The sequence below is a fragment of the Zootoca vivipara genome, chromosome 7 (assembly GCF_965207765.1).
Source record: "Zootoca vivipara chromosome 7, rZooViv2.hap1.1, whole genome shotgun sequence".
Taxonomy (NCBI): Eukaryota; Metazoa; Chordata; class Lepidosauria; order Squamata; family Lacertidae; genus Zootoca; species Zootoca vivipara.
Genome location: NC_142590.1, coordinates 73,647,561 through 73,675,340, shown reverse-complemented (window position 1 = coordinate 73,675,340; position 27,780 = coordinate 73,647,561). Strand labels below are relative to the sequence as shown.

Here is a 27,780-nt window from a genome sequence, read left to right as displayed (position 1 = left end):
ACTTCAGAACCAGGAACCAAATAACTGAACTTCAGGACTCTTCCCCCTCATTGGCGCTGTTCTTTGCCTGGTGTCAGGGCCTGGCTGCCTGAAGGAATGGTAGGAGGCACCAGCCGGGGAACCTCCCAGAGGAGGAAGGTTCAGAACCTGGGGAATGGTGGTGGGGTACCCAGGAGAGCCCAGAGGGAAAAGATTGAGAAGAGGTACTGGATACTGAAGGAGCAACATGGGTATGTGAGCAGGAAGAGCCAGTGACAGGGGGCAGTCCAGACTCTGAGGCTGAAGCAGAGGAAGGGGGTCAAGAGGCTGCAGAAGAATCCAGGGTGTCTTCCTCTCCTACTGAGACAAGCTCCCCTAGCCCCCCTGGTCTCCAAGAACATGCAGAATAATAAAGAGAGCAGAACAGAGGCCAGAGGTGTGCAGACACAGTTCAACACTGCTTGGGAAACATCCGGGAGGGGAGGAGCGTTAGAAAGGGTAGAAGGCCCCTTTGTCTGAAGAGCATAGCTGCCAAGTTTTCCCTTTTCTCGCGAGGAAGCCTATTCAGCATAAGGGAAAATCCCTTAAAAAAAGGGATAACTTGGCAGCTATGCTAAAGAGGCACTTCTACACGTTCTGTTGGTCCTATGGGGTCACCACTTTGGACTCAAAACAGACATCATGCACGCAGGCAGGGCTAGAGCCTTTGGCCTGGTCCCTGTGAATAGAGGGAGATGAGGCAAAACCTCCCCATTATTCATCACCATAATACAATTATGCAAGAGAAAGCAGGGTTGTTTTTTTTTTAAGAAAGTACTAGTTTATTTTATCAAATCAGTGACAGTGAAAACAAAAGCAAATATACAAGAAATCTCATTTGAGCAATCAGGAGGCAGACATGTTTTCCAAGCAATTGTTATAAAAAATGTGTTAAGTATATAATCCTCCCCACTCAGCCCCCTACCCCAAACTAAACAATTCCAGAAGCCAGGTTTGAAAAGACATGTGTTTGTGCCAAAGAAAAATCCATTGCACAGACTTAAAATTTTACCCATATGTTCATCAGAGCAGTCTAACATACACATGATAAAAAATAATAATCGCATGAATTCACTGCCAAAAGTGTTTTGTTTTTGTTTTTAAGGGAAGAGCAGGTCGTACATTGTTCTGGTAATGTCTTATCAGAGAACCTTGCACAGGCCCCTTCCGTTCACGCAAGGACCACAAAGTTAGGTGTTAAGACTATGTCACGTTATTAAAAGCTACAGCTCAAAGAATGCAAGTAGTTCAAGATTATGCCAGGATCTGTGTGGTTAGGAGATGGCCCTGCGCTGCACAATACCCAATTTCCTGCAAATTACACAAAATGCCCCCCCCCACTGCATGGAGACCTCCCTTTGCTCTCAGAAGCAACAAGACTGTGCAGATGCAATCTAATCACATCGGAATCAAGCGGGGCCCTGAAAAGCAACTTTCGAAGAGACTCGCTTCCTAGGAAAACCCAGCTTACAGCAGATACGCTGCAAGTCGCTGCACAGCAGCCGTAGTCCACGCATTGCAGCTTAAAGGTCCTTGTAATACCACTATCTACATCCCCAACCCAAAGAACTAGGATCTAAGCCTAGCTCTGCTGCAGCAGTTGCACACTTCCCTCTAAATGAGGGGTGAGGAATCTCAAGCCAGGATGCCAAACGCAAACCTCTAGGACACTACCCGACTCTCAAGACTCTCCCCAGACAACACACCTCTTCATACCCCCTTTTTGCTTGGCTAGAAGGTGTCCCTTCAATTCTGAGAGTGCCTTTGGTTGCCTGGAAGGAGCAGAGAGAAATTAGCAAAGGCAACATTTACGTTCACTGCTCCACCCACTTTTGCTCCTGGCTCCTGCTCACTAATAGCATGTGGTGGTCCTAGAAGTTTGCCCAGCTGGAAATGTGGTCCTTAGTCCAAAATGAAAAAGAAAAGGAGAAAAACCACTCCCCCACCCCCACTTTAATCTTTGCACAGCACAGATATGTTGTTCAAAACTTTTGTACCATCCTGGCCTAACCATCAGTGGATCAAGATTCTCCCCAACAGGTACCAGCATTTACAGTCTGGCAGAACCAGCAGCTGGAGAAAAAGCTTGGCCCTGAAGATGCTCTTCTCTAGAAGGGGAACAGCAATGTGCCATTCAGAGCTCTGAAAGCCAATAGCCTCAATTAAGAGCCCCAAAGAAAAACATAGCATGTGCATTAAAAGAGGAGAAGCAAACAGCAGCATGTGGCTGAATCATATCCACACACCCCAGCAGTGAAATTCCATGCTACCCATGCAGTGAAGCTGGGTGTAAAAGCTAGACTCCAACCCACACAGTTGAATTGTTCAGCTGCCATTGATTAGCAACACCACATGTGAAGGAATGACTCCATTGAAAAGAGGAAGACATTTAGGGAAACTCTGCAAGGATGAGAGGTACCCAGCACCCCTTGCAGGAAGGCTGTACAAAACCTATTCTGAAATTCTTGTGTTTTCATTTTGTAAGTGTGCATAACCTCCAATTACATTTTAGTCATGTTCAAAGAAATCTGATTTTTGCATAGAGACATTAATTCTAGCAGAATCTTATTGCCTTCGGGTATAGTACACAGAATCAAGCTTAAATAGTTTTCACAATCATTAGGAGTTTCATTATATTAGTGTTTTACGTATAAAAAGAAGAGTTACCAAAACAGAGCAGCCATCTTAGAAAGTATAAATAGCTCTATATAAAAACAACCCAGAAACTTATTTGCTCCAGAAAATATATTTATAATTATATATAAATATTCTCTTCTCAACTGCCTAGAATAGCCTATGATATGAGCTTAGAGAGCTTTAACGTACTGTAGCTGCTGCATCAGTTCTGGCAATGAGCGATATAAAATGCCGTTCATCTGGAGAGATGTCCAGCAAAGGGGAAAAGGGGACTTAAAAAAAAGAACTCATGAAAATTACAAAATATATATACTTTTTAAAATTTCGGAATACTTTCTACAAACTTGTATAGGCAGGGAATTTTTCTTAGCGTCATTTATTTAAGGAAACCCTCTTCTAAAAATAAAAAGGTTATTTCTTCAACTCAGCTCCATTTAAAAAGTGGGAGACATCCCCCCAGCCAGCCACACACATTCACACTCACTCACTCTCACACACACACCATACACACTGCTCTGCTTTTATAGGCTACTCCGCCCTCTCTCCATCAAGGAAGAAATCACTTCTTCACACAGCCAAGTTCAAAATAGTATTGAGATACTCAAGTCTGCAGAGAGCAAATTTGCTCTCTCCCAAGGCTAATGAGCACTGTAGCGCAGGAGATTTCATAAGTTCTTTACCAAAAAAATGAAAAAGCCTTGCAGAGCTGGCCTGCTACGCTACAGGTTAACCTTCTTACAGGTAGAAATTTCTGCAGACAAGGCAAGTTGGAGCACTGCGACCAAATGCAAACAGTTTCACATACGAAACCCCTTCACCCAACCAAAACAGAGCAATTGGCAAAATTTGCTTTGCATTTCAGGACACAAGCACACTCGCACACCCCACAAGGGGTTTTTTCTCCCTAGGACGCTGCCCTTTTTTTCTACTTTGCGTCCTCGTTGGCTAGCGGGATAGGAAGGGTCACAAAGTTTTTATAGATATATATATAAAATCACTTTGACGGTTAGATCCAAGAGAGCATTTGTCTCAGAGCTTCTTGTCCGCAGTCCAAATGCTTTTTTTTTTACAAAGTCCGTTTCTGACTCCCCCATGGGTTTGTGGCGTTGGCAAGCCTTAGGCGTAGAATTCGTTTGTGGGTGCTTTCTTGTAGATCGGCTTCTTGCCAAGGTCGTAACTGCCCTCATCCTTTTTCTTCATGCGATAGATCAGGAGGAGGATTGGGAAGACAGCAAACAGCAGCAACCCAACTGCCCCACCTGCAATAAGAGCTAGAAGTGGGGGGGGGGGAGAGAAAGGAAATAGCGGCATATAGTAAATACTGTAGAAACAGAAGAGATTTGCACCTACTTCCAACACATCCCATGCAATGCAGCTTCTGTTTCAAGCTTCCGCTACACAGTACTGTAAGTGCTGGAAGCTGTTTTGTGCCCAACTTTAGTTTCAGTTGATACAATGTATTTATTATTATTATTATTACAATTAAATCATTCAACTGTTGCCCTAAAGAACTCAAGATGGAGCACAACGTTCTCCCCCTTCCCACCTATCCTTGCAACAACCCTTGTAGGACGGGCTGTGCTACGAGGGTCAAGGTATTGCCAGCCATGACTTTGAGAGTCATTCTAGTGCTCCAGGAAGTGTGTGCAAGAGATATCTCATCTACTGGAATCACAACTGCTGCATACGTCAGCTCCTTGCCCGGGTCGGAATGTCTGTTCAGATTCAGCATAATAATAATTTATTATTTATACCCCGCCCATCTGGCTGGGTTTCCCCAGCCACTCTGGGCAGCTCCCAACAGAATATTAAAAACACGATAAAACATCAAACATGTTTCATAAAGCATGCACAAGCACCAGCCCTACTAAAATTCAGAGCACAGTTGATGCTCTCAGAAGCTATGCAGATGTTCCAACCGATGGAAGGAAGCCGGGTGCATGGAAGGAGCATGGCCCTCTCTTTGTACTTATCGTCTCACTAGAGACCAAATTTGCTTCACGGGGCTCCAATCTCTAAACACAACTTCTTGTACCCACTCACGTGGAGTTGGGGAGAGGGGCTGCTTCTGTGAAGAGAAACTTGCGGGATGTTTAGGCTGAATGTAAGTTTAAGTAACAGAAATGCTTCTTATTTTGGGTAGCGATGTGAGTAGACGACCGTGAGTTTCCCAGAACTGTGGCTGCCCATCTACAGGCCTTCACATGGTTATAGAGAGGATTGGCCATGTTGTTTAAACAACAGTTAAAAATACATCCTCTCCCCACCACTCCTGTATATTTTCGTATTCCTCTTATTTGTGCAATACATATCCGTATTGTTAGTCCTTTGTATTCCTGATAAAAAGCTTCTCTTCAGCAAATGAAGCCTCTTCCCATTTTAAGGAGTGGCAAACTTAATTCTCCCATCAAAAAGAAGATGGTTACCTGCCAGAACTTCTGTCCTCTCAAAGATGCTGCCATTGGCTGTGCTGGCCATCGAGATCTTGTTGGATGGCTCGTCGCCTTCTTCGGAGGGTGCAGGTTTCTTGAGAACAGAATCGTTTTCTATTTCTATCACAGCAGGCTTGCTATCCTTTGTCTCTCCTTTGGAATAAGGGATGGAGTTGTCCATGGGCTCCTGAATGAAGTGAAAAGATGAGTCATGCCTTTGTACCTACACAGCTGAGGGCAATGCTTCACAGAACGGAGAAGAAAGAAGGGTGAACGGTTGAACCCATCTGGGCGCCAGCGCCTCCCTTTAAGTGTTCCAAGAGAAGGATAATAACCAAGTGTCAGCACATCTAGAGACAATATGGCAGGACTGGCCAGCAGCTGTAGATGCTGCTCCAGAACAGCTTTATGTTGTGCAGGCGGCATGAGGCGCTTATATAGCAGAGACACCCTGGTATTCTGGAAGCGGATAGCACTGTCAAGTGTTACTACACTGTAGAAACAGACTTGTCATGGACAAATTTTACGATGATTTGGAATTCATTTTTATAAATACCGTATTAGGTTAAGTTCTGGTTAAACTACAGTAACTTTTGTTTTTTGTAATATATATATAAAATTCCTTTTTGTTTTTTCTACTTTGTTTTCTGCATGGGTACTATTTCTTTTTCCTTTCTCGTGTCTTATCCTGCTCTGTGCATTTGTAATTATGTACTTTTTATTTTCCAATAAATAAAAATAAAAAAATAAAAAGTACTACAGTCGTACCTCGGGTTACGAACACCTCGGTTTGCAAACAGTTCGGGTTACGAACTGCGCAAACCCGGAAGCGTTTTCGCCGCGCGCGCACTTTGCGCATGCGCAGCGTTCGGTTTACGAACTATTCAGGTTACGAACTGCGATCCGGAACGGATCACGTTCATAACCCGAGGTATTACTGTACTACGCTGTACTGTTTACTACCATGGTACAATCGCAATTTACCTTGCATAGCACACCTTTTTAAAAAAAAAATGCCCAGGGCTCTTTAACATGCGCCATTTGCCTACGCCAAAGCCATGCAGATCTACACAATATGTACACCTACCCAGCAGTAACCCATCCCCTCATCCCCTCGCTAAAAGGATTGCCACTTGTGCAATGGGACTCTCCACCCCCTTTCCTTCTTCTCCCACCACATGTGCACCACACCTGCCCCAAATCTGCTCCAAAGGGCTGTGGGGGAAACCCCGGGACAGTTTTAGAGAGCGCACAGTGGGAGGAAAGTCCCATTTGACAGGCATAAATCCTTGTGCTGACAGGAGGTTCGCTCAGCCATGCAGCAAATACAAGCCACTGTCGCTTTGCTTTTCCAGTTTTCAATGTTCCTGCAGGGGTTCGGTAACATAGCTGGGTGGCCTGTTTGCAGAAGCCATGTAAAAGCAAGTCCTAGGTGGCACATCAACTGAATGACTTCTTCGCCAAGTGGAGAGCATTTGCAAATACCTACCATAGGACTTTCAGAGGCTGGAAGATAGGCATTCTCTGTATCATCTGCATAATGAGAGGAAAAAATGTATTAATTCTCACCAAAATGAAGGAACTGTGATTTATACTGCTGTTGGCTTGATTCGTGTATCCTTCAGAAGACTTCGGCAAACTTGCATCACCTTGCTTATCGCCTCATCGTGCACACTCCTCTTTCACATCTCCACCCAGCCCCCGACTTCCCTGACCTAGTGGGTTTTGCTCCAGGCAGCCAGTTGCAAGGGCTGCCACTGCAAATCCACACACAGCGTGCTGTTTGACTTGTTTTCAAGAGAGGAGCTGCCCTTCTTTTCAAACACCCATTCCTTGAGGAGAACTGGCTCATGTAAAGCCCCAGATCTGCCCCAACTTGTTGCATGCTAGTTTCGGAGTTTGTTTTTCCTCCGTGTTGAGAACGCAGTTGTTGGAGCAAGGCTGTGTTGGGGGTTTGGGAAAAGCAAAGGGCAGAAAAAGCGAGGCTGTTGTGCCGTCAAAAGGCTGCAGTAATGAGAGGGGAGGGAGAAAGAAGAGCCATTTCCAAAGAAAGGAGGGAAGCTTCTTCCTAAACACAGCCGCAATGGGGGTTGCCCGACGGAACCACAACAATGTGGCAAATTTCCCTGGCAGGGCCAGCCCTACGCCCAGGCTGGGTGGTGCAGGGCACCATGGCGCCGGCCTGCCAGGAGGGCACCGCGAGCTGCGCCCGCCCGCTGGCCGGCCGGTCTGCCGCACAGTTGCGCCCACGGCAACCGCGTTGTGCCTGCCTGCCCGCCGTGCAGCAGCGCCTGTGGCAGCCACGCTGCGCCCACCCGCCCACGGAAACGGGGTGGGGGGGTGCCGGAGGGATCCGGCGCACCACGGCGCCAGGGGCGCTTAAGACGGCCCTGTTACCTGGCCAGTGACCAGCTGTCGCACGTCAGTGAGGATATTAACATTTCTTGGCTAGTTGTTTCAGACAAGTGCAGGCTGCATCCCCACACTGTTGGAACGGTGGTTGTGTGACAGAAGAGCATTTGTTTCCCTTTCAAGTTGGGCATGTGAACTAGAAGGTATAAGCAAGCATTCAGATTGCAGTAAATGATGGAGCAGCTTGGGTATCGAAAACTCCCATCCACACACACCTGGCTAAGGGTGGTTTTGCACTCACAAAGCCTCAAATTAGGGAGTACCATGCTTTCACCCCAAGTTCAGCCAGATGATATTCAGCAAAGAAAATAGGAGCACAGTGCAAACAACCTGTGTTCATCTCAGATTTATAACCTGCGGCTTACTACAAGCCCAGGCAAGAAGAGCACAGATTTTTACACATGCAAAAGGCTGTTTGGCTTGGAGCTAGAGGCAGTTTAGAGTGAAGTATATATACCTTCTTCATCTCCTGAACCTGAGTAGTCATAGCCATCTTCATCAATTACAAATTCAGGCCTCGAGTCCTCATCATCTGGCAAATCTCCAGATGGAAATTCATACAGCTGTGGGTCCATAGTCTCGGTTTCTCTCACCTAAGAAGGGAAAACAAGATTTAAAAGGAATGATAAATAAATAAATAAATAAATAAATAAATAATAATAATAATAATGTTATTATTTATACCCTGCACAGCTGGCTGGGTTTCCCCAGCCACTCTGGGCAGCTTACAGCATATATAAAAACATAGTAAAATATCAAGCATTAAAAACTTCCCAATGCAGGGCTGCCTTCAGGTGTCTTCTAAAAATTGCGTAATTCTTTATCTCCTTGACATCTGAAGGTTTGATATTAGTAGTCCAGCGGGGGGGGGGGATACTATAAGTTAACAGATTGGGTAATTAGACACAGTAATTTAATATAATCTGAAAACTGGATGAAAACAAATAAAAGAAAACGGAGTTAGAATTAATTATTGTAAGAATTCTATTTTAAGTGTTATGAACTAGCACAAATGAGTGAGGAATTAAGAAATAACTGGAGTGTTTTATGCTGTATTAAGTAGGATTTAGAAATAAGTAGTTTATTTATGGAATGTAAGACAAAGCATTGTATTCATAAGCAGAAATTGGATGAAACTGTAGAATTGTATTTTTGCGCTCTCTCTCTCTCTCTCTCTCTCTCTCTCTCTCTCTCTCTCTCTCTCTCTCTGTGTGTGTGTGTGTGTGTTTATATATAATTTATATGAAGAGTCTTGATGGACCAGATGCCAAACGGGTTGTTCCAGAGATAGGCAGAATTCAAAGGTGTCTTGATAGCTTGATTCAAAGATGGCTTGTAGCTTGATCAACCAACTTAGAAGAACATGTTTAAAAGCCACAGGTGTTCACGGGCTACACAGCTGGCTCCTGCAGGACAGGGGCGTTTCTGCATCAAGTTGCAAGATGTACCATTGAAAAGCAGCAACACCAGTCACCATACCAGAGCCCTAACGTGAGCTGGCAAGGTGACACATAACAGTAGATCACCTAAGTGGCAGTACAACAGAGGCCTGCAAACCCGTTCATAATTAAGAGGGTTGCCAGGTCATTACCAGAACTAGCGCCAGGAGAAGATGTGGTCCATTTTATTTGCTGCCTTGCTCTTCTCTACCGGCGGAGTTTCATCCACTCTACTCTGAAACTTCCTAGGCATCAAAGTCAAACCTCTGTTTGCTACAGCAGGGAAGGGTGAAGAGAGCGTGCAACTTCTCTGGCTGCTAGCTTTAAAGGCACCACGTCATATGAAAACCTGCCAGTAGCAGCCATCTAAAGTTCTTGCAACCATCTTGCCCTATGCTGCCAGTGGGCAGAGGGAATGTCTGGCCCGTCTTCCCCCACAGTGCTGGTGCCTCGAGCCAGCTGCATGTGAAACGGCACTGTTTGCTTCCCCAAAGGCCTCCAAATTCAATTAACACAATTATACAAAGGTTGGAACTGACAGATTTGTTTGCTTCCCCCATCTGAAAATTCTGCTGACAAGAGGATCAAAGGGTGGTTTTTCTTTTTTCTTTTCGTAATAAATACTAACTCACTTGAATTAAGTGCTCCATCAAGAACATACAATTTAAAAAGCAAACTCAGCAGCTGCCCTTTGAAAATAAAAAAGAACTAAATGCTGGGGCCTAATGCAGCCACAGATATGGAATTAGCACAGCAACAGCAGCAATAGATAAGCTGTTGCACGGTACATAAAAGCCAAAGTGACTTTGCCAAGGTTCAGATGTTAAGCTACGCAGTTTCATAAGAGCCTGTTTACCTTCCACTGTTCAAAGAACCTGTAGCAACCTTCAGAGTTACTCCGAGGTAAGACAGCTTCCCTTGCAGCTCAGTACACCTTGGGTATCAAAAGACCAGTATGGCAGCTTACAACTACACACAACTCAATTCCAGAATCGTTAGGTCATTTGCCAGCTTGGGGACTGAACTATTTTTTGTTTCCGCCTGGGGGACAAATTTCCATCTGCCCGGATAGAGGAGGTAGAATTTCTCTATGTCAAGGTATCTGGAGTCACTGACTGAAGGAGCAACTGATTATTAATCTACTATTACCAGAGGAGAAAGCTTTTATGCAGGAAAAACTGAGAACCCATACAGCCAAAGAGGCTGCAGTACTGGATGGATGACCCAACAGCACTAATAATGAAGGGCATGTTGAGGGAAACAGATCAGAAAGTCCTTTTGCAAATCCTTTTGCATCAAAATAGTCTTGCCAGATCTAAGGTAAAGGTAAAGGGACCCCTGACCATTAGGTCCAGTCGTGACCGACTCTGGGGTTGCATGTTCATCTCGCATTATTGGCCAAGGGAGCCGGCGTACAGCTCCCAGGTCATGTGGCCAGCATGACAAAGCCGCTTCTGGCAAACCAGAGTAGCACACGGAAACGCCGTTTACCTTCCCGCTGTAGCAGTCCCTATTTATCTACTTGCACTTTGACGTGCTTTCGAACTGCTAGGTTGGCAGGAGCTGGGACCGAGCAACGGGAGCTCACCCCATCGTAGGGATTCGAACTGCTGACCTTCTGATCAGCAAGCCCTAGTCTCTGTGGTTTAACCCACAGCGCTACCTGCATCCCTTGCCAGCTCTAGTCTGATGCAAGTTCAGCACCAGTTATAGCAGCAGTCAATGGCAGCAGTAGCCTGTGGTTGCCTCTGATCAGGACTAGCCAAGAGATTCCAGATCTCTCAACCGTGTCATGCTACAGGATCTAGACACTCTGCATGCAACCCAGGTGGAAAACCGAACTCTGCAAGATGGGATGTATTTTGTGTGCAGAATTTGGTCCTTGAGGCCACAGACTTCTGAGAGAAAGAGTCGGTCCGCATACGGCGACCAGCTTTTGTCCTCGTTGCAAGGCAGTCCGAAGCAAGCAGTTCTTCACTGCTGTGGCACACCCATATGTCAACTAACACTACATTCAATGTGATGAATCACAGGTATAACTTTCCTTTGTGCCCATCTGCTGCTGACAAAAGGCTTGAAAGACTAAGCAGGCTAGACTAGAAAAATGGCTAACAGAAGTGGGCGGTGAGTGGGTGTGTTATCAGATCAGAGGATGAGCAAGACTACAGTCAGACATGCGCCATCTTTTGTGTGCTTTGATAAGCTATTACTTAAGCTCGTTTGCAAGAAAGTGACCGAGCTGGATACAAACACAGGCTTGACCCAGATGTGTTTGCTGCTGGAGGAGCCCATGCGATTGAGTGAAATACCATTGTCCTACAGCAGCCTTTCTTGATCTGGTGCTCCATTCCCAGACGGGAGTTGTGGTTCAAAATGCATGCCAGGAAGGCACCAGAATCAAGAAGGCTTTCCTCGAGCCCATGAACTCAGCATCAGCGCTGGCCGACTAATCCAAGGACAAAACTTCTTTATATGTATAATAATACAGAGAGGTTTTGAGAGTTAACAGAGACCTTTAGTGAGGCCAAAAAGGTATTGAAAGACAACTTATTTAGCAGTAGAGTCTGTATCTACAGAGCACCAGAAAACAGAATATTTGGGCACAACTTTAGGATAGAGCAGAAGATAGGATTGCTCCACCCACCATTTTGAATCTCTCCCCCAGCTGTGGCCACAGCCACAACCCCCAGGAAGGGCAAGCTTGTGCCATGTCCCGAGGGAGCGACAAGTCTAACCTTGAAGAACAGCCTCCTTTCTTGTTTGCTTTTAAGCACAGCTCTTTAACCTCAGGTTAGCTTCTCAGATGTGTTTCCTGCACACCCAAAGTTTAGTTATTCTGCTTTGGTTTATACTAAGCTACTCCCGATGCAGATGGGGGTATGGGTCACTTAGAACCACAGGGTTTATTGCTAGGCCTAAGGAACATTGGGCAGCTTACTTCATATGAGCAAGTTGTAAATGGAGACTGAGGCTCAAAGAGTTGGAAGGAACTCTGAACACCACCCAGTCCGAAATCCCCTGCAATGCAGAACTTTCAGCTAAAGCATCCATGACAAGATGGCCATCCAACCTCTGCTTAAAAACCTCCAAGGAAGGAGAGTCCACCACCTTCTTGGACAGGCACTCCTGTTGAACAGGGTGGTAACTACGTTTCTGTGCCCTAGGAAGACTGAAATCTGCAAGGCCAACCACCTTCCAATAAGAGCAAAAATGTACAAAACTATTTCAGTAATATGGTGCCCTGAGGGAAGAAAAGATTTGGTGCCCTTTCCTGAATATTTATTATTTTCACCATAATTCCTGTTGGTACAGTTGCTTTTTATGGATCTTCTCTATAACTACTGGTATAAATATAGGCTGTTTATTATTATTATTATTATTATTATTATTATTATTATTATTATTATTATTATTATTCCCTCAGCTCAGTGCAGCACCCTGTGTGAGGGAACCACCCATACTGCCCTAAATCCAGCACTGATTCTACGAAGGTGCATTATGTAGTCTTGCTTGGCCCTTGAGCTGCCATTCTTACTATAGGAAGCTGCACCCAGAATGAATCACTTGCCATTCATTCTGTCTACATGCAGTCCCATTTCCATGCCCCAACTGCCCCCAAATCCAATACACAAGACATTTTGATAACTATGTTTTTGGAGTTCTTAAAACTTTGGTCTCTAAAAAATTTATGTCTGAGCAGGGCCCCTCCGCATTTTCTTTGGGCCAATTTAAATGGCAACTCTGTCTGGAGATCCTTTAGACTTCCACTGAGTTTCAGGTATCAGTTTTGGAGTTTGCAGCTAGGTTTCTTCCTTTTCTAATAAAGGGGAATTGGGTTCTTTTCTGTTTCCAAAGACCTTACTGGTCTTAAGTAAAAGGTAAAGGGACCCCTGACCATTAGGTCCAGTCGTGGCCAACTCTGGGGTTGTGGCGCTCATCTCGCGTTATTGGCCGAGGGAGATGGCGTACAGCTTCCAGGTCATGTGGCCAGCATGACTAAGCCGCTTCTGGCGAACCAGAGCAGCACACGGAAACGCCGTTTACCTTCTCACTGGAGCGATACCTATTTATTTACTTGCACTTTGAGGTGCTTTCGAACTGCTAGGTTGGCAGGAGCTGGGATCGAGCAACGGGAGCTCACCCCGTCGCAGGGATTCGAACCGCTGACCTTCTGATCGGCAAGTCCTAGGCTCTGTGGTTTAACCTCCGTGGTTTACTGGTCTTACCTACCTGATATTCCAGAATCAATGAATGAATACATTGTGAATCTTTCATAATGAACTGGTAGCATTGAAAGGGGTGGGGGGCTAATCTCCAAGGCTTGTTTACCATGCTCTGTCCCACCCTAAGAGCCCTGCTTGGCTTTAGAAAATGAAAGCAAACTGTGTGGGTGCCAATTTTGGATTTTGCTGATTATTTTCTGCTTTTTGAACAGAGCTGCACAGGGTCAGCCTGATGGGCAGTTCTGTTTGTTTTTCAACCAGAGGGGCACTGCAGCTCCATGAGCTTCTGGCAACGTATACAAGCTTTGCTATTAATATGCTCTCCAGCTGAATCCTTTAACTACAGAAGCCTGTCACTTCTACATTTAATCCAGTTGCAGCGTATCTTCTGAGCATTAAGCAGATTTGCCCCTATCGAGTGCCAAGAGAGATTAACAAACATGGCTGGGAGGAGCATAGGGGCGGAGAAGCAGCTTTTCTAGCCTACAAACTGCTGAAAGATTTGCTTTGCAGCTGCCAGCCACAGACTGTGTGCAGGCACACATGCACACCTTGATACTGCTACCCACAAGCGCTGTTGCAGCAAGACAGTCAAGCATTTTAAGTGCCACAGAAATCATATGCACCAAGACATACCCAGATATTCTGAAGGATGATTGTTAGTGCAGGGATCATTAGCAAAAGCTATATTTAATGTGTATGCCCCCTGGAAAGGAGGTACTAACCACTGATTCCTTTCTCACTTTAACAGCAGTGTTCAAAATTAGCCAGGTGCTACACGGCTTTTGCAGTTGGCTTTGAACCATTTGCAACCAAGTGAAGATATCTGGGCACCAGGTTGATGCCTGACATCTCCATCATCTGGGGATCTTTGGATCTGGACTGCTTTCACACACACACCCAAGCTGTAGAACTCTATCAGTTGCATTTTATCTGCACAACCAGAATGAATTTCTGGAACAAAAATGCTGTTCCTGTGCAGCCTGAGCAGTCCCCATGAAGAAAAAGAGGTTGGAATAGGCCAATATACACGTGGACTGTCCCTGGATGAAGTGACTTTTGTTCTTTAAGTTTTCAAAGCTCTTAGCCTAGCTTAGGGTTGTCATCTGAACTAGCCAGATGTTTAACTGAGAATCAATCACAGCCAATCCATCTTTAGAGCCATCTTGCCCCAAAATGGCACCTAGCTTATATATCTTACTTTCTGTTCACGATTTCAGCTCAACCACCACTTCTTGGTTTTCCGACTGAACTACCCAAAACTGCTGCTAGCGCAGAAAAGGTCTGCCTAGCACAGGCATCCCCAAACTTCGGCCCTCCAGATGTTTTGGACTACAATTACCATCTTTCCCGAGCAATGATCCTGTTAGCTAGGGATCATGGGAGTTGTAGGCCAAAACCTCTGGAGGGCCACAGTTTGGGGATGCCTGGCCTAGCACATCAAAGGCCATTAGCTGTCTTATTAGGGGAATCCTGCTTGTGACTCTAGCAGCTTCCAGAACTACTCACTTCATTCTATAGAACCAAGCCCCAGAATCCAGATTCCCCTCCAGGCTCTGCTGAAAGACAGCAGACTCCAATTTACAAAATCTCAAGAGACAGAGCCCTGCCATGCGCTGCTTTTAATGGGGCAGGCAATTAAATCTTCCATAGCCTGCCTTAGCTAGTACTTCCCAGCAATGTGTACATAAGCAGGTGGGGTAAACTGTCAGACCGATTGGGCTGGCACAAGGGCCTGGACCAACAAAGAAGAGGAAGAAGATGGCAGTTTGCCGCTAACCATTTGCAGATGGAAAGCAACTCAGTTCGGGGGTGAGGGGTTGGGGAGCTGCGTTCCCATGCTGTGAATTCCTGGTATTCGCTCTGCTCAGAATCCAACCCCCCCCCCAAATATATGGCCGACGCACACACTGAATGTCTGCATCTGCCCAACTTCAAGGCGACGCATTTAGGGTGCAGCTTTTACAAAAGTGTGGGAAAAGAAGCGGATACAGAATTGCCAGTCAGGTTTTGTTTATGGCACCGCTTTATTTGGTTAGCCGAAGATGCTAAAAGCTTCATTGGGTGCAGAAGATACACACACGAGTGACAGGCTATGTATGTGTGGACAGATGGATTAGGAGGAGAATTCCCAAGCCTGTGAAACGTTGGTTGTAGTGGCTCTACGACTCTCGCCAGTCTTGATTTTAAAGCATGCTTGTTCTTGGCTTCTGAGTCAGATAGGAGTGGCACCTTTGGGATCCAAGACAACACCCCTGGCCCCTCCCAGGCACTGTTAAGACGATCTACGTGTACCCTTCCTTTCGTAGTATGCCTTTAAGTGTTCGCTTAAATGTGCAAATCGTTCTAGGAGTTGTACTAGTAAATAGCTTGTGCTGCCTGAACCTAATTTGCTCAGTGTGCAGGGAGGGAGAGATGGGGCGAACAGCGGTTGTGCAGAAACTAGCACTTCACAGGATAGTTGTTTTCTCTTGCCCACAATTAATGATTGACCAGTATTTCCCCCACCCAGGCCATTATTACTTCCCCTCCATCTCGGCCTTCATCATCAGGGCTATTATTATCAAGCTTTTGATCTGACCACCCTTTCCCCAGTGTTGCATTCCCCGGGCTATTCTGCATATCCAATCAGGCCTGGATCCAGAGATTCCTGGGAGCAAATACTCCTGCCAACAAGATGGAGAAAGCAGAAACAAGATTTCCAACGATTCACCTCTCCTCTGTAGTTTGCTCTGGGAACCATGCAGGATGGTCTGGGTGGTGGTGCAAGAGTTAAGTTTCACAGCTAGTACACAGATGCAAAGGATTGAATTACATGTCACCAAAGCTCATGCAGGAATTGAGGATAAGCTAAGCTACAGGCATTGTCACCAATACAAGCACCAAGTTCATTTGTTTCATCTTAGCTCTGAAGACCAAGACCTATTATGTTTATCTGTATTACACTAATTATTCTGCCTTTATTAAACTGGATTTCCATGACAGGTAATTTATTGAATTCATCTTGAATACATACCTGTGAAGGGGATTTGTCACACAGGAATGGCTTTCAAGATAAGTTCTGGGGAACACCTCCGGGTTCCTCAAGAGCAGGCATCCCCAAACTTCGGCCCTCCAGATGTTTTGGACTACAATCCCCATCTTCCCCGACCATTGGTCCTGTTAGCTAGGGATCATGGGAGTTGTAGGCCAAAACATCTGGAGGGCCGCAGTTTGGGGGTGCCTGCTCAACAGCTTATCAAAGACTCTTCAAAGGCAAGTTCACCAATAGCTTCCCTGCAAAACAGATTGCTACCCCACCTTGATCATACACTGCAACGTGCTGCTGCATGGGAATGTTCTAGACTGCACCACCAATTTACATATGAGGCAATGGCAAGGCCAGGTGCATAGGTGCACACACCTGTGAGTGGGCAGGTGCCCAGAATATTCATGAAGGGCACCGCAGAGCAGGACAGTGTTGGTCAAGCAAGTCAACATCAAATGGGTGCCCTAAAACAAGCAAGTTTAGGAAGTTTTCCCTGTACAGTATAGTTGTCTTCCCAGTCATTTCTACGTGTCTTCCTAAAATGGTTAGGGGGAGATTTTAGAAAATAATAATCCTATTATGCATAAAGTTAAGAGATCTCGTTCAAATTGACGTTCAAAATCTGCTCCTCTTTGAGACATTTTTTCATTAAGAGTCTCTGTCCTTGCTATCAGGGAAATTTGGAGAAAGGTCAACATTTTCCCTGACCTGATCTGAATTAGCCCACCTTCCCTTCCCTCCCGCCCACCCAACAGCTGCATTTTCCTTTTCCAAACCAGTTTGCCAATTCAGATGTAAAACTATGGTTTGACTAAACCAGGAGCTAATTGAAGCAAAGGACACACTATGCATCCTTCTTGTTCCTGCAGTACTGAGCCAATGCAGTGTCTTAGCGGCAAAAGAAAATAGACTTGAATCAATATTTAGAGGACTGCTGCTTTCATGATGAAAGTTGAAGCTATTTACATTCTGAAGGGATGTTACAGCCATTTTAGTTCACCCCCTTTGGGCCAATTTCTTCTGCTTGCAAGTCATGTGCAAGCTTCAGCCAACAGCATTGCCCTACAGGACTTCAAATCATATTAGCCCATATAGGTCAGCTTTACAAGTGTGCTAAGCTCACTAGATTTACCTAACGTGACTCAAGTAAACAGAATATGATGTTTGGACAGAGCCGTATTGACAATAGCTGCAAAGGCAATCCTTAAAAAGCCCCAAACTGGCACGTCCCCATCATTTCTTCCCCCACCTGCGCTGGGCTCACATAACAGCTTGGCAGCCTATGTGGTCCCTCAGCCAAGGTAAACTTTTATGCTTCTCAGGTTATTGGATTCTAAGGCCTATGCCTTAGAAAAGTGTTGCTTAAGACTTTCAGAGCATTTAGGAAACTTGCAATCAGCAGTCTGCTCTGACTCACCAAACTTCCTTCAAAATGCCTTTTTGATAAGGTGAAGGGTGAGGTCACATCTGACAAGGCCAACCATGGCGGGAAAGCAGAAGTATTACTTGGTTCAATCTTGTGACTCGCTAGTTCCAAGGAAGGAAGGGAATCCTCCCGTCAGCAGACTCTGGTGAAATTACAGTCATGCATACTGTCTTACGTATCCAAAGAAGGTCTTACTCTGCAGAAAGCCCCAAAAGCTACACCAGCACAAAGGTTACATGGCGTTTTGAGACACTGGCTTTCATCCAGGTAGGCAGAGGAGGAACCAGCCTATGGGGGCCCCTGCGAAAATGGATCAAATTAATATTGATTTGATCTTGAAAGTACTGTAAGCTACAGTCAAGCTTTCTTAGTTCAATGTGATTTTGCCCTGGGATTTTGACTGCCTAGCGGCCTCCACAGAGTTTTATCCAGCACTGCTTTCATGAGCTGAGACCATGTAGATAAGCTTTTTAGGTTTTCACACCTGCACTCACTCTGCACCATGTTCCAAGCACTCTGTTCGGGACAACAGAAACAGTACGGGGTAAGGATTTACCTCACCTACCCATACAACTCTCTTTGTGCACACACTTGTGTTCACGAATGACTACTTGCAAGTTGCAGATTCCAAGAAAACAACGCAGGAAGGGAGGTGAAAATGTTCCGCTTTTCTCAGCGGGTCGAAGACATTTTTTAGGTGATCTGAGTGCAATAAATTGTCCGTGTGTGTGTGGAAGAAGAACTAGATCTAAATTACAAAAGATTGGGAAAATGAGATGGCCTGCTTAGTGCATCATCCTGTTTGCCACAGTTGCCGGCCAGAGGTCCAAAAAGAGCCCACAAGAGCAAGAAACCTCTCCCATGGTTGTTGTGCAACTGGTACCCAGGGACATGTTATCCTATCCTGGAAGCTGGATACAGCCATCTTGACTAGCAACCATAGCTGATTCATAGCTCCTTGCGACCTTTTGAGTTCTCCCCTACGCAAAGATGCTCCATGCTTTACTGTTTAACTACCATCCTCAACTCGTTTCCAATATCCTATTAGCTTTCCATTGCTAAGTTACGTTTAATTGTTCGTCTATCTGGCACCCCCACACTTAAGTCCCGATGAGCAAGGTACCAGGAATTTTTTTTTACAGGTAGCAACAGTTTGTCTAGGTTTGTTTACACAGCTGTTTCTTGCAGGGGTTTCTGCTTTACATAATCTAATCTAATCAGGGGGCCTAGAGATTAGCACAACCTTCCTCTTCGATATCTAATTAATACTGTGACTTTTCCAGACAATGATGCTTTCCAGAATCACAGGAAATACGTCCAAAGCATCAGGTACTTTCCACTATTATAACAGCACACCTAGCAGTGCACTGAACCAATCTTTGCATTGCCATAGCTGAAGGAAAATGGGCAGCACAAAGAAAGGAGTCATTGGAACTAGGGAATTATTCCATTAAATGAAGCCCACCTACATGAATCCCTATCAAGTCTGAGGAATACCAAACAGTGTGAGGATTAACCAAAAGTGGGCAGTACAGAACAAGGGAAGAGAGTGGTCAAAATACTTTTTTAGATGCCCTTGTTTTGGATTTTTTATAAAATGAAATCATTTGCTGAGCTACAATGGCAACGCCACTTTTGCCACATATTCGCTCCTAGTGCTGTTTTGCTGGATGCCAAGCCTTTTGTTTATTTAACCGAAATCTAAGCACGTGCAGATCAACACGTCAACCCTTTTGGCATTCTGTAAAATTTATAGGGTTTTAGTGTTCAGAAAGGGAATCTTGAGAACTTATTGACTCTGCCAATCCATTGGCTGGGTAGAAGAGGCCAACCAACAGAAGAAGCTCTCTGCAATGACTCAAGACATTACCATACGAGTCACCATCCCTTCGCTGTTAGGAGGCAGCATGTCTCTTAATACCAGTTGCTGGTAAATATAAGGAAGTGTCTGCTACTGAGCCCATGTCTTGCTTGGAGTCCTCCCAGGGGCGTCTATTGGCCACTGTGGAAAATAGGATGCTAGGCAAGATAGGCATTTGACTTAGTCCAGCAGAACCCTTCCTATGTTCACAGGAGCACCCAAACCTGGGGAGTCAAAATTAGAGGCATTCATAACATAATCCAGCAGATTGCAGAGTGCTGCTTAAAGAGTGAGAGAAGAGTGTCCGCCTTAGCTTGGAATTTTTGGACAAGAGAGTTCTGGTCTTTGCCAGTTCCCAGTCTTTTACAGTACATATGCAGCTTCTGCAATCACTTGCCAGAACTGCAACACATCAATGGAAGCTGATTCAGTGTCACTTTTATATGAAAAGAACACTCATTCACATGCTCAGTTGTAGCTACTGAATCAGGGAGTTTTCCAAACAACGTGCAGTTCTCAGAAATCTGAGTCAAGCACAAGACCTGCTACCATTACTAATGAATGGGTGGGGGTGCTGACAGTTAGCAATTCACAGCTTCAGAAAGGCCATCCACAAAACGCACACACTGGCACATATGTAATTCTGGGGCCACAGATCTTTCCATGGATTAAGGCCAAGCAAATACACAATTCCTTCTACTGGAATTCAACAGGACCTTTGGTCCTACATACATGTCAAATGTTTGCTGTCCTAAATAACACCTGCTCACTGTAAATATGTGTGAGCCTCCAAGAGCTTATACACAGGTTCTGCCAAGTTTAGTTAATACAAATTATTTTGTGCACTCACTTAGGTGAAGAGTAAGCCCTATTCAGCTTAATGGGACTTATCAGTGTAGAGATGCAAAGGACTGTGCTGCAAATCTCTAAATTTTTCATTACCAAGATGCAGTAGTTGTGTTTTTGTTTAACTTTACTTCCAATGAAGCTTTTATGTTTTCCATAATAAAGTTAGTCCCTACCAGCTATTCTGTTCCTTCCCATCCTTAACCATCACGTGTCAATGTAGCTGGGGAAGAAATAAATAGGAAAACAAAGAGAAATAATAAGGGAAATAAGGGGGGAAACCACTGTTGTTGTCTTTCGTCTAAGCTTCCTGCACTGCAGACAGCTATTATTTTTCTCAGGTAGTCAGAAATACCTTGGGAGCAGAAGAGCAGACCCTAGTCCTTTAAAAAAAAAGCCAATAAAGAAGATGTATTACTCCAAAACATTTATTCTAGTGCAAGAAGCACTAGGGTCGGAGATGAACTGAAAAAGGCACTTGCATGAAGGTGAACAGATTCTGCCATTTCCTTCTGCCTCTACAGACAAAGTTCTGCTGAACTGGTCACAGGAATGCACCTCTGTTTTAATTTAAACTGATTTGAGTTTGGTAAAAACAAAAATACATTAAAGGGGCTTGCAACATGAAAAATGTGTTATTTCAACATGGCCAAAGGTCCTATAATTAAGTTATCCGCTGGGTATCAATGCATTCAAGTTGTTGCTTACACCTTAAAAGACACAGGAACAACTGTTGCCTCTTCTTAGGGAATTATTTTCCAGACTGTGTCTCTGCTCTGTTCTGAGGAGCTGAGCTTATCAGCCTCCTCACAACAAACCCATTTGAATCCAAATATTTTCAAGCTTCTTTTCTCAGGGCTTGCATTACTCCGTGTCTAAGCAATCAGCCCAAATGTCATCAATAACAGCTGCCAGAAGGTCAGGATCACTTGGGACAGTTTAACGTCTCTGGTTTACAATAATGTTTCTGATACAAGAGGAAAACTTATTGTACATTTGACATGCACTTAAGACTCTATAGGAGTCCTCCACAAGACCCTCTCACCTCAATCCATTCCTGTTATTGGCATAACAAGAAGCCTTCTTTGTACTCTGTATCACACACAGATGGGAGGTCAGCCCGTGTTGCAATGCCTTCTCCTTCCCCTACTCCCCCCCAAATTCCTATGTGACATAAGCACAATGCTTGGAGGTTGTCCCTCCCTTCCCCCCAGTAAGTTTCCATTAACTCATCTTCAGTCTCATGTAGGAACTTGCCAGCAGCACCAATGAACCGCAATCGTGTGTCATACACTTTCCCACATGCTGGCATCTTTCCCAACCCAGTTTGACATACTGGGCAGAGACAGCGCTCTCCAGTGCTCTCCAAGGGTTTTTCTAATCAGTCACAAGGCACCACAGCTGCCATGCCAACCACTATTAAGATTTATGGAACCACAGATGTATTTTCAAGCACCATGAACATCTTGGCTGAAAAAAAGTGGTGACAATCATGGCAGCCCAGGTTGTTGAGGGATGGCAGCAGAACTGGATAGCAAGAGTCTTATTTTCTGGTACCGAAATCTGATAAATTACACATATGTGGAGGGACCTCTTGGCTTGACAATGCAACTACCTAGCACTGGGTGTTCTCACTGTTAGGCTAGTATAAGGTGCAGGTTTGCCCAACTCACCCTTTCTTAAGCAGGGGGATATGGCAATTCAATGCAAAACTAAACCCAACAACATTTTGCAATGGATTATCACGGCCACGGCTCTGAACTGCTTTCACATAACGTGAATCTAGGCCTGAAAGTACTAGAGCGTTAAAGGAAATCAGCAAGCCATAAATGTAACACTCCCAGCTAGGTGGACGGTTTAGCAACCAAGTTGTTGTTGTTTAGTCGTGTCCAACTCTTCGCGACTCCATGGACCATAGCACGCCAGGCACTCTGTCTTCCACTGTCTCCCGCAGTTTGGTCAAACTCATGTTCGTAGCTTTGAGAACACTGTACAACCATCTCATCCTCTGTCATCCCCTTCTCCTAATGCCCTCAATCTTTCCCAACATCAGGGTCTTTTCCAGGGAGTCTTCTCTTCTCATGAGGTGGCCAAAGTATTGGAGCCTCAGCTTCACGATCTGTCCTTCCAGTGAGCACTCAGGGCTGATTTCCTTCAGAATGGATAGGTTTGATCTTCTTGCAGTCCATGGGACTCTCAAGAGTCTCCTCCAGCACCAAGAGTCTCCTCTGGAGCAACCAAGTAGTGCCCAAGAATTTGAAATAAAGCTGGTACCAACCCATGCAGCTATTCCTCTAGAGACCTCCATGATGTTTGTCATATCTGCACATCCCACCCAGACCCATACATTAATTATGAGACACTGGCAGTGTAAAGAGGCCTAGAAAGCATATCTGATGGGGCTACCACTAGGCCAGCAGCAGTAAGTCAACACAGTGTGAGAAAGTGGCTGAAATCCTACAGCATCACAAGACTTTGGTATACCTGCTATTAGATGCTATGAGAGTAGTAACAGGATCCCATTGGAAAGCTCGAGAGCTGATGCCGAAAGAGATGTGGCATCACAATAAAAGGAATATAGCTCTCTCGGAAACCTCCAACTTATCTCCGTCAAGCAATTCAAGGAGAGACTGAACTCAATTTGTTTGATAAAGAATGGTATCTTTTAGAATACTGTAACTGAATGAAACTTTATTATAATACAAATGCCGGGACAATTTTTCATTGTAGTTGAAAAATTTGTTCTTTCATGATTGTTATTGTAATGGGGGAGGGATGGGGAGAATGGTATCCATTTTATAAGTTTATTAATGGCAGCTTTAGACAGTCTGTATCAACCGTGTGTTCATCACACAGTTATTTGAAAATATAGGGATATGGTTTCGGTTTTTAGACATATAGTGTACTTAGCATTTTATGTAATTATGTTGCACTCCATAATACCCAAATTGCACGTATTTTTGTCTTTTGTTACTGTAGAAGACATTAATAAACATTTTTTAAAAAGAGATCAGTGTTATCACACTGTGGGGCAAAACTTGCATCACAAATAGAAATTAATATATATCTACCGCTTGCTGCCCCAAATACATTGGCCAACAAGCCCACCCCCCTTTTGCTGCTTAGGGCAGATCCAAACAGTAGCATTTAAAGCATGTCCAACGCGCACACACACACCCAAAAAAACTTCCTGGGGGTGGTAGCTTGAGCAGGGTGGTGAGAATTGTATCTCTATGACAGGGAAACTACAATTCTTAGGAGTCTTGGGGGAAGGAATGTGCTTTAAATGTGTGTTGGATGTGCTTTAAGTGTATGGGTCTTAGTAACAGGGTCTTGATTTGCCAATCTCACAATGCTGTGAACCTCTTTCCTCCTAAACACAGTGAGGAGAACAGACTAGTGAGGATGTTCTCTCTAAAACAGGGATGTGGAACTTGTAGTCCTTCAAGATGCTGCTAGACTTGAATGCCCATCTGCTTCAGTCAGCAGAGTCAATGATTATGGATAATGGGATCTTGAGCCCAGCAACATTCCCCATCTCTCATGTAGAACATGTTCAGATAACTTGCAAACAAGGTTATACTAGCAGTCTTTGATGAGCTCAAGAGCTACTCAATTTACACTTTTAACTGCTTGTGACCAAAGTGAACTGGACTTAACAGCCTAGCAGCTGTTAATTTTTCATAGTTATCTTGACTTACAGTGTTCTTATTCAGGATCCACCCCCCTCCACCGCCAAGTGTGGAAGAGACACTCCTAATGTTGGTAGATGCTGGAAAACAGAAATCAGAACTGTACTTCTTACCATGTTTCCAGTTCCTCTGCATTTTCTGCTATTTGATAACCCTGCAACCATGAGGACTAGAAACTGCTAAGAAGTGAAAAGCTGGGATTGTCCAAGTTCTAAATGGCTCCCACTGGCCACACAAGAGCTGCGTGTGCCTATATGGGGAAATGTTGTATTAGCATCTAATTTGCCTTTGTGGTGAAGCAAGAACATTTGGAATAGCTGTCAAGGCCCATTCTTATTTTGCCTTTGCAGAACAGGTAGTTATATCACATCAGGCAAATGAGGGCACACCTGAACTCTGCCCGAGCCTGTCCAAATCATATGGTACAAACAAAAAATAAAGTTACATATTCAGGTTAACAATGCCGATTTGATTGAGAGAGGCAGAAGAAAAAACTGAGAAAGAACAAGCCTGAGGGGTTCATGGCAGCAGGACGGGACAAACCAGTTTGTTCATTAATAATGCTGCAGTACTTTACAAAATGTGAAGCGGAGCCAATCAGATACTTACATTTTTGGAAATTCTACTACTGTTTTAACACTGCAGGGGAAAGCCGATTTCACTGGCTCCTTTACTCTTGTAACACTGGGGACCTGGTTGATTCTCCATGACAAAGACTCATGTATGCATTGGATGAGCGGCTTCAGGAAATATGTGTTTAGATTTACACCCTTCCTTTTTATTGCACTACTTGGAGGGTAGTGAATTTACGAGACAATTTTTTTAAGTGTTATATGCCAATCAACAAAGTAGTAAAATACAACATTTTAAAAAAGGAGACAACTGCCACAAGTAAATACGTGGATTAGTCTACTAAAAACTCCACATAATCTTCCTGTCACTAAATGAGGCCATTGCAAAAAAAAAAAAAGCTGGGGGAGTACATTCCTGTGTATTTGGACACACCATCTACTTCAAGCCAGGTAGTTAACAGCACTGCAAGTAAAAAGCAGAAGATGCCCAGATATTTTGATGACACTCAAGCAGCATGTCAACAGCATCTCTGACTGATAAGGGAGCTGAAGGAATGTTTAAAGATAGTGGCAAGTCTCCGAACAAAAGCTGCTGATAGATCCTAGATTCAAAATTACCTGAGATTCCCTCAGACCTACTGAAGGGGGGGAGGGAACACACCCAAAAATCTAGATCCCCTGGAAGAAGTTTCCCAACAGGGTTTCTTTACTCGTGCATGAAGGAATCTCCGCGACAAACGAAAAAACAATTGACTACTTTGCAGTAACAAAATGAGTTCATATATGAAGAAGTTATGTTTTCCACAAACTAAATGCAGCACATTAAGAGCAATCAGGCAAAGTAGCAAACACATGCTGTAGTACTTCCAGGCAACTTATTTCCGTCGCCTATGTCCAACTACAGCAAAATGATGTATGCTGAAGGAACCTGATCTACAAGAAGGTCAAAGAACACCCCTGACATTTGCAGAAAAAGGCTCATGTGATAATAACACAAAAACTTCATCATGAAGGTGCCAGACCCAACTCTAAGGGGAGGGAATTCCACAAGTTGTGCTTTTGGTCTAAGGAAAAAAGAAAGGCTTGGATTGGTAAGGAGACAGCACAGGTAAATGTTAAATAAACCACAGAGGGAAAGATTAAAAGAAATCTATCCCCATCAAAAAGGGAGATACTATGGAACTTGTTCCCACAGGAGGCAGTGGTGGCCACCGACTTGGACGTTTTAAAGAGAGGATTAGATAAATTCATGAAGAGCAAGGCCATCAATGGCTACAGCCATGATAGTTATGCTCTGCCTCCACAGTCAGAAGCAGCAACTTAACATCAGTTGCTGGAAACCGCAGGAGGGTAGAGTGGCATCTGTTTGGCCACAGTGAAAACAGGATCCTGGCCTAGAGGGGCCACTGGCCTGATCCAGCAGGCTGTTCTTATCGAGGGATTAAAGAAACCAATCCGTATTTTATGAACACAACCACTCCCAACTTCAGAAAGAGGTAGCGAAGTCTCTTGATTGGAGCTGCTAAAATAATGTCACGTCCTTCCTAGGAGCAGTCTGCCCGGAGTCATAACTCAGTCAGAATTATTCTTTTATTCCACCCCACGCACTCTTCAGGACCTTCTCCCACGCCTTCAGATGCAAAGTTTCTCCTGCCAAGCCTATACAACACCATTAAGTTAACTGAAACAAGGCTCTCACCACCCCACAACGGTTTTGCATAGTCTTAGCAAATATATTCTAGCGAGTGTGTGTTCGGCATGGTCAAAGGTCAAGAGGCAAGGGTGTTCACCTGAGAAATAACTACCTGTACAAACAGCTAAATGTGTATTATGGTTGGCGGGGGAGAGGAGGGAGAGGAGGAGCAAAAGGGCAAAAAAAAAAAAAAACACCAAGCAACCCAACCCAAGGTCTCCTATTGTCAGAGAACAACAGAGGGAAAATTATCAAATCCAGACCTACAGGAAAAGTCCCGATTTGTACCATGCCAGAGCCCTGGGGATTTCACTTAATGGGTTCGGCATGACGTTAGGGAATTGCAACAGAGCCAGGCTTTCGGTCAGCGGTTACTCATTCCACAGCTATGAGCGAGAGGAAGTGCTAAATAAGGCAGCGGGGCACGTTATTTGCCAAAATGTGCTGGTATTTGGAGACTTGAGATGAGAGGGTAGGAGAAAGGGAGGAAGGGAGGGAGGGAGGGAGGCGAGGAAGCCGCAAGGCAAGTCAAGAGGATGACGAAAGCCAGCGGGCGAGCGAGCGCAAGGGGAGCAAAGCGGGGGATAGAGGAAGGGTCGTCAATCCCACCCACCCCTATCAGCCTCACTGTAATAAGAGGGGGGGGAGTGTTAAACAGCCGCCAGGCGTTTGAAGTGAGGGGGGGGGTGCTCCACTGTTAACTAAGGGAGGGGGTCAAGCGGCGATGGAAGAGGAAAGCAACAAGCGAAAACCGACTGGGAGAGGGAAAAGGAATGTGCACGTTCCTAGCTTCACGCGGCGGGGGGGGGGGGTCTCATTCCCAGCTCCCATCCAGGGAGGCACTGGATAGCTCCAGGGATTTGGAGAGGGGCGTGCATATGGGAAAACAAGGGGGGGAACCCAGCCCCATCCCACGTTCCCAAAAAGAGCCATGCAGAATTTCGCCCCAACGTTACAGAGGACAGGCAGGCAAGCAGGCGACCTCGGCGCGCCCCCCGTACCCCGTTACCGCGCCCGCAGCAGCAGCACCACCAGAAAAGGTTAAGGAGAAGTAAGCGCTCGTTCCAAAGTCCCGTTCCCAAAGCAAGGGGGGGAGGGAATGGGGCGGTTTGCAGACTCTCCTTCTTCTCCCCTCGTGCAAAAGTTCACAAGTTAGCGTGTGCGACGGAGGGGGAGGGGGGAGCGGCAAAATCAACACATTCCAATTATTCCCCGCTACCGACTTCCCCCCCCCTTCGGAAAATACCAAGCCTTGCCTGCCTCCTTACAACCGCGCGCCCCCGCTACCAAATCAATGCCAGCAACTCCCTAGCGACCGCCACCCCTTCTTCCCGGGACGCCCCGAAGCGACTTACCGACTCGGCGGCGGCGGCGCCCAGCAGCAATAGCAGCAGGAGAGCGGGGGCGCACAGGCCGGCGTGGCGACTGGGCTTCATGGCGTCGTGGGGTCCGCGAAAGAAGGCGCAAGAGCAAAGGCTGGTCCGGTGGCGGCGCGGTAACC

At 45.2% G+C, this 27,780-nt stretch overlaps 1 protein-coding gene across 1 annotated transcript; it reads right to left on the bottom strand.

Moving 5' to 3' along the window:
- Positions 1 to 776: 776 nt before the first annotated feature.
- On the bottom strand, positions 777 to 27,780 carry SDC4 (syndecan 4). Its single transcript, XM_035122499.3, has 5 exons — positions 27,635 to 27,780; positions 7,957 to 8,092; positions 6,577 to 6,620; positions 5,082 to 5,274; positions 777 to 3,926 (listed from the first exon to the last, which is right to left on the bottom strand). The coding sequence occupies exons 1-5, from the start codon at positions 27,713 to 27,715 to the stop codon at positions 3,772 to 3,774; spliced, it is 609 nt and encodes a 202-aa protein (XP_034978390.1). The 5' UTR covers positions 27,716 to 27,780; the 3' UTR covers positions 777 to 3,771.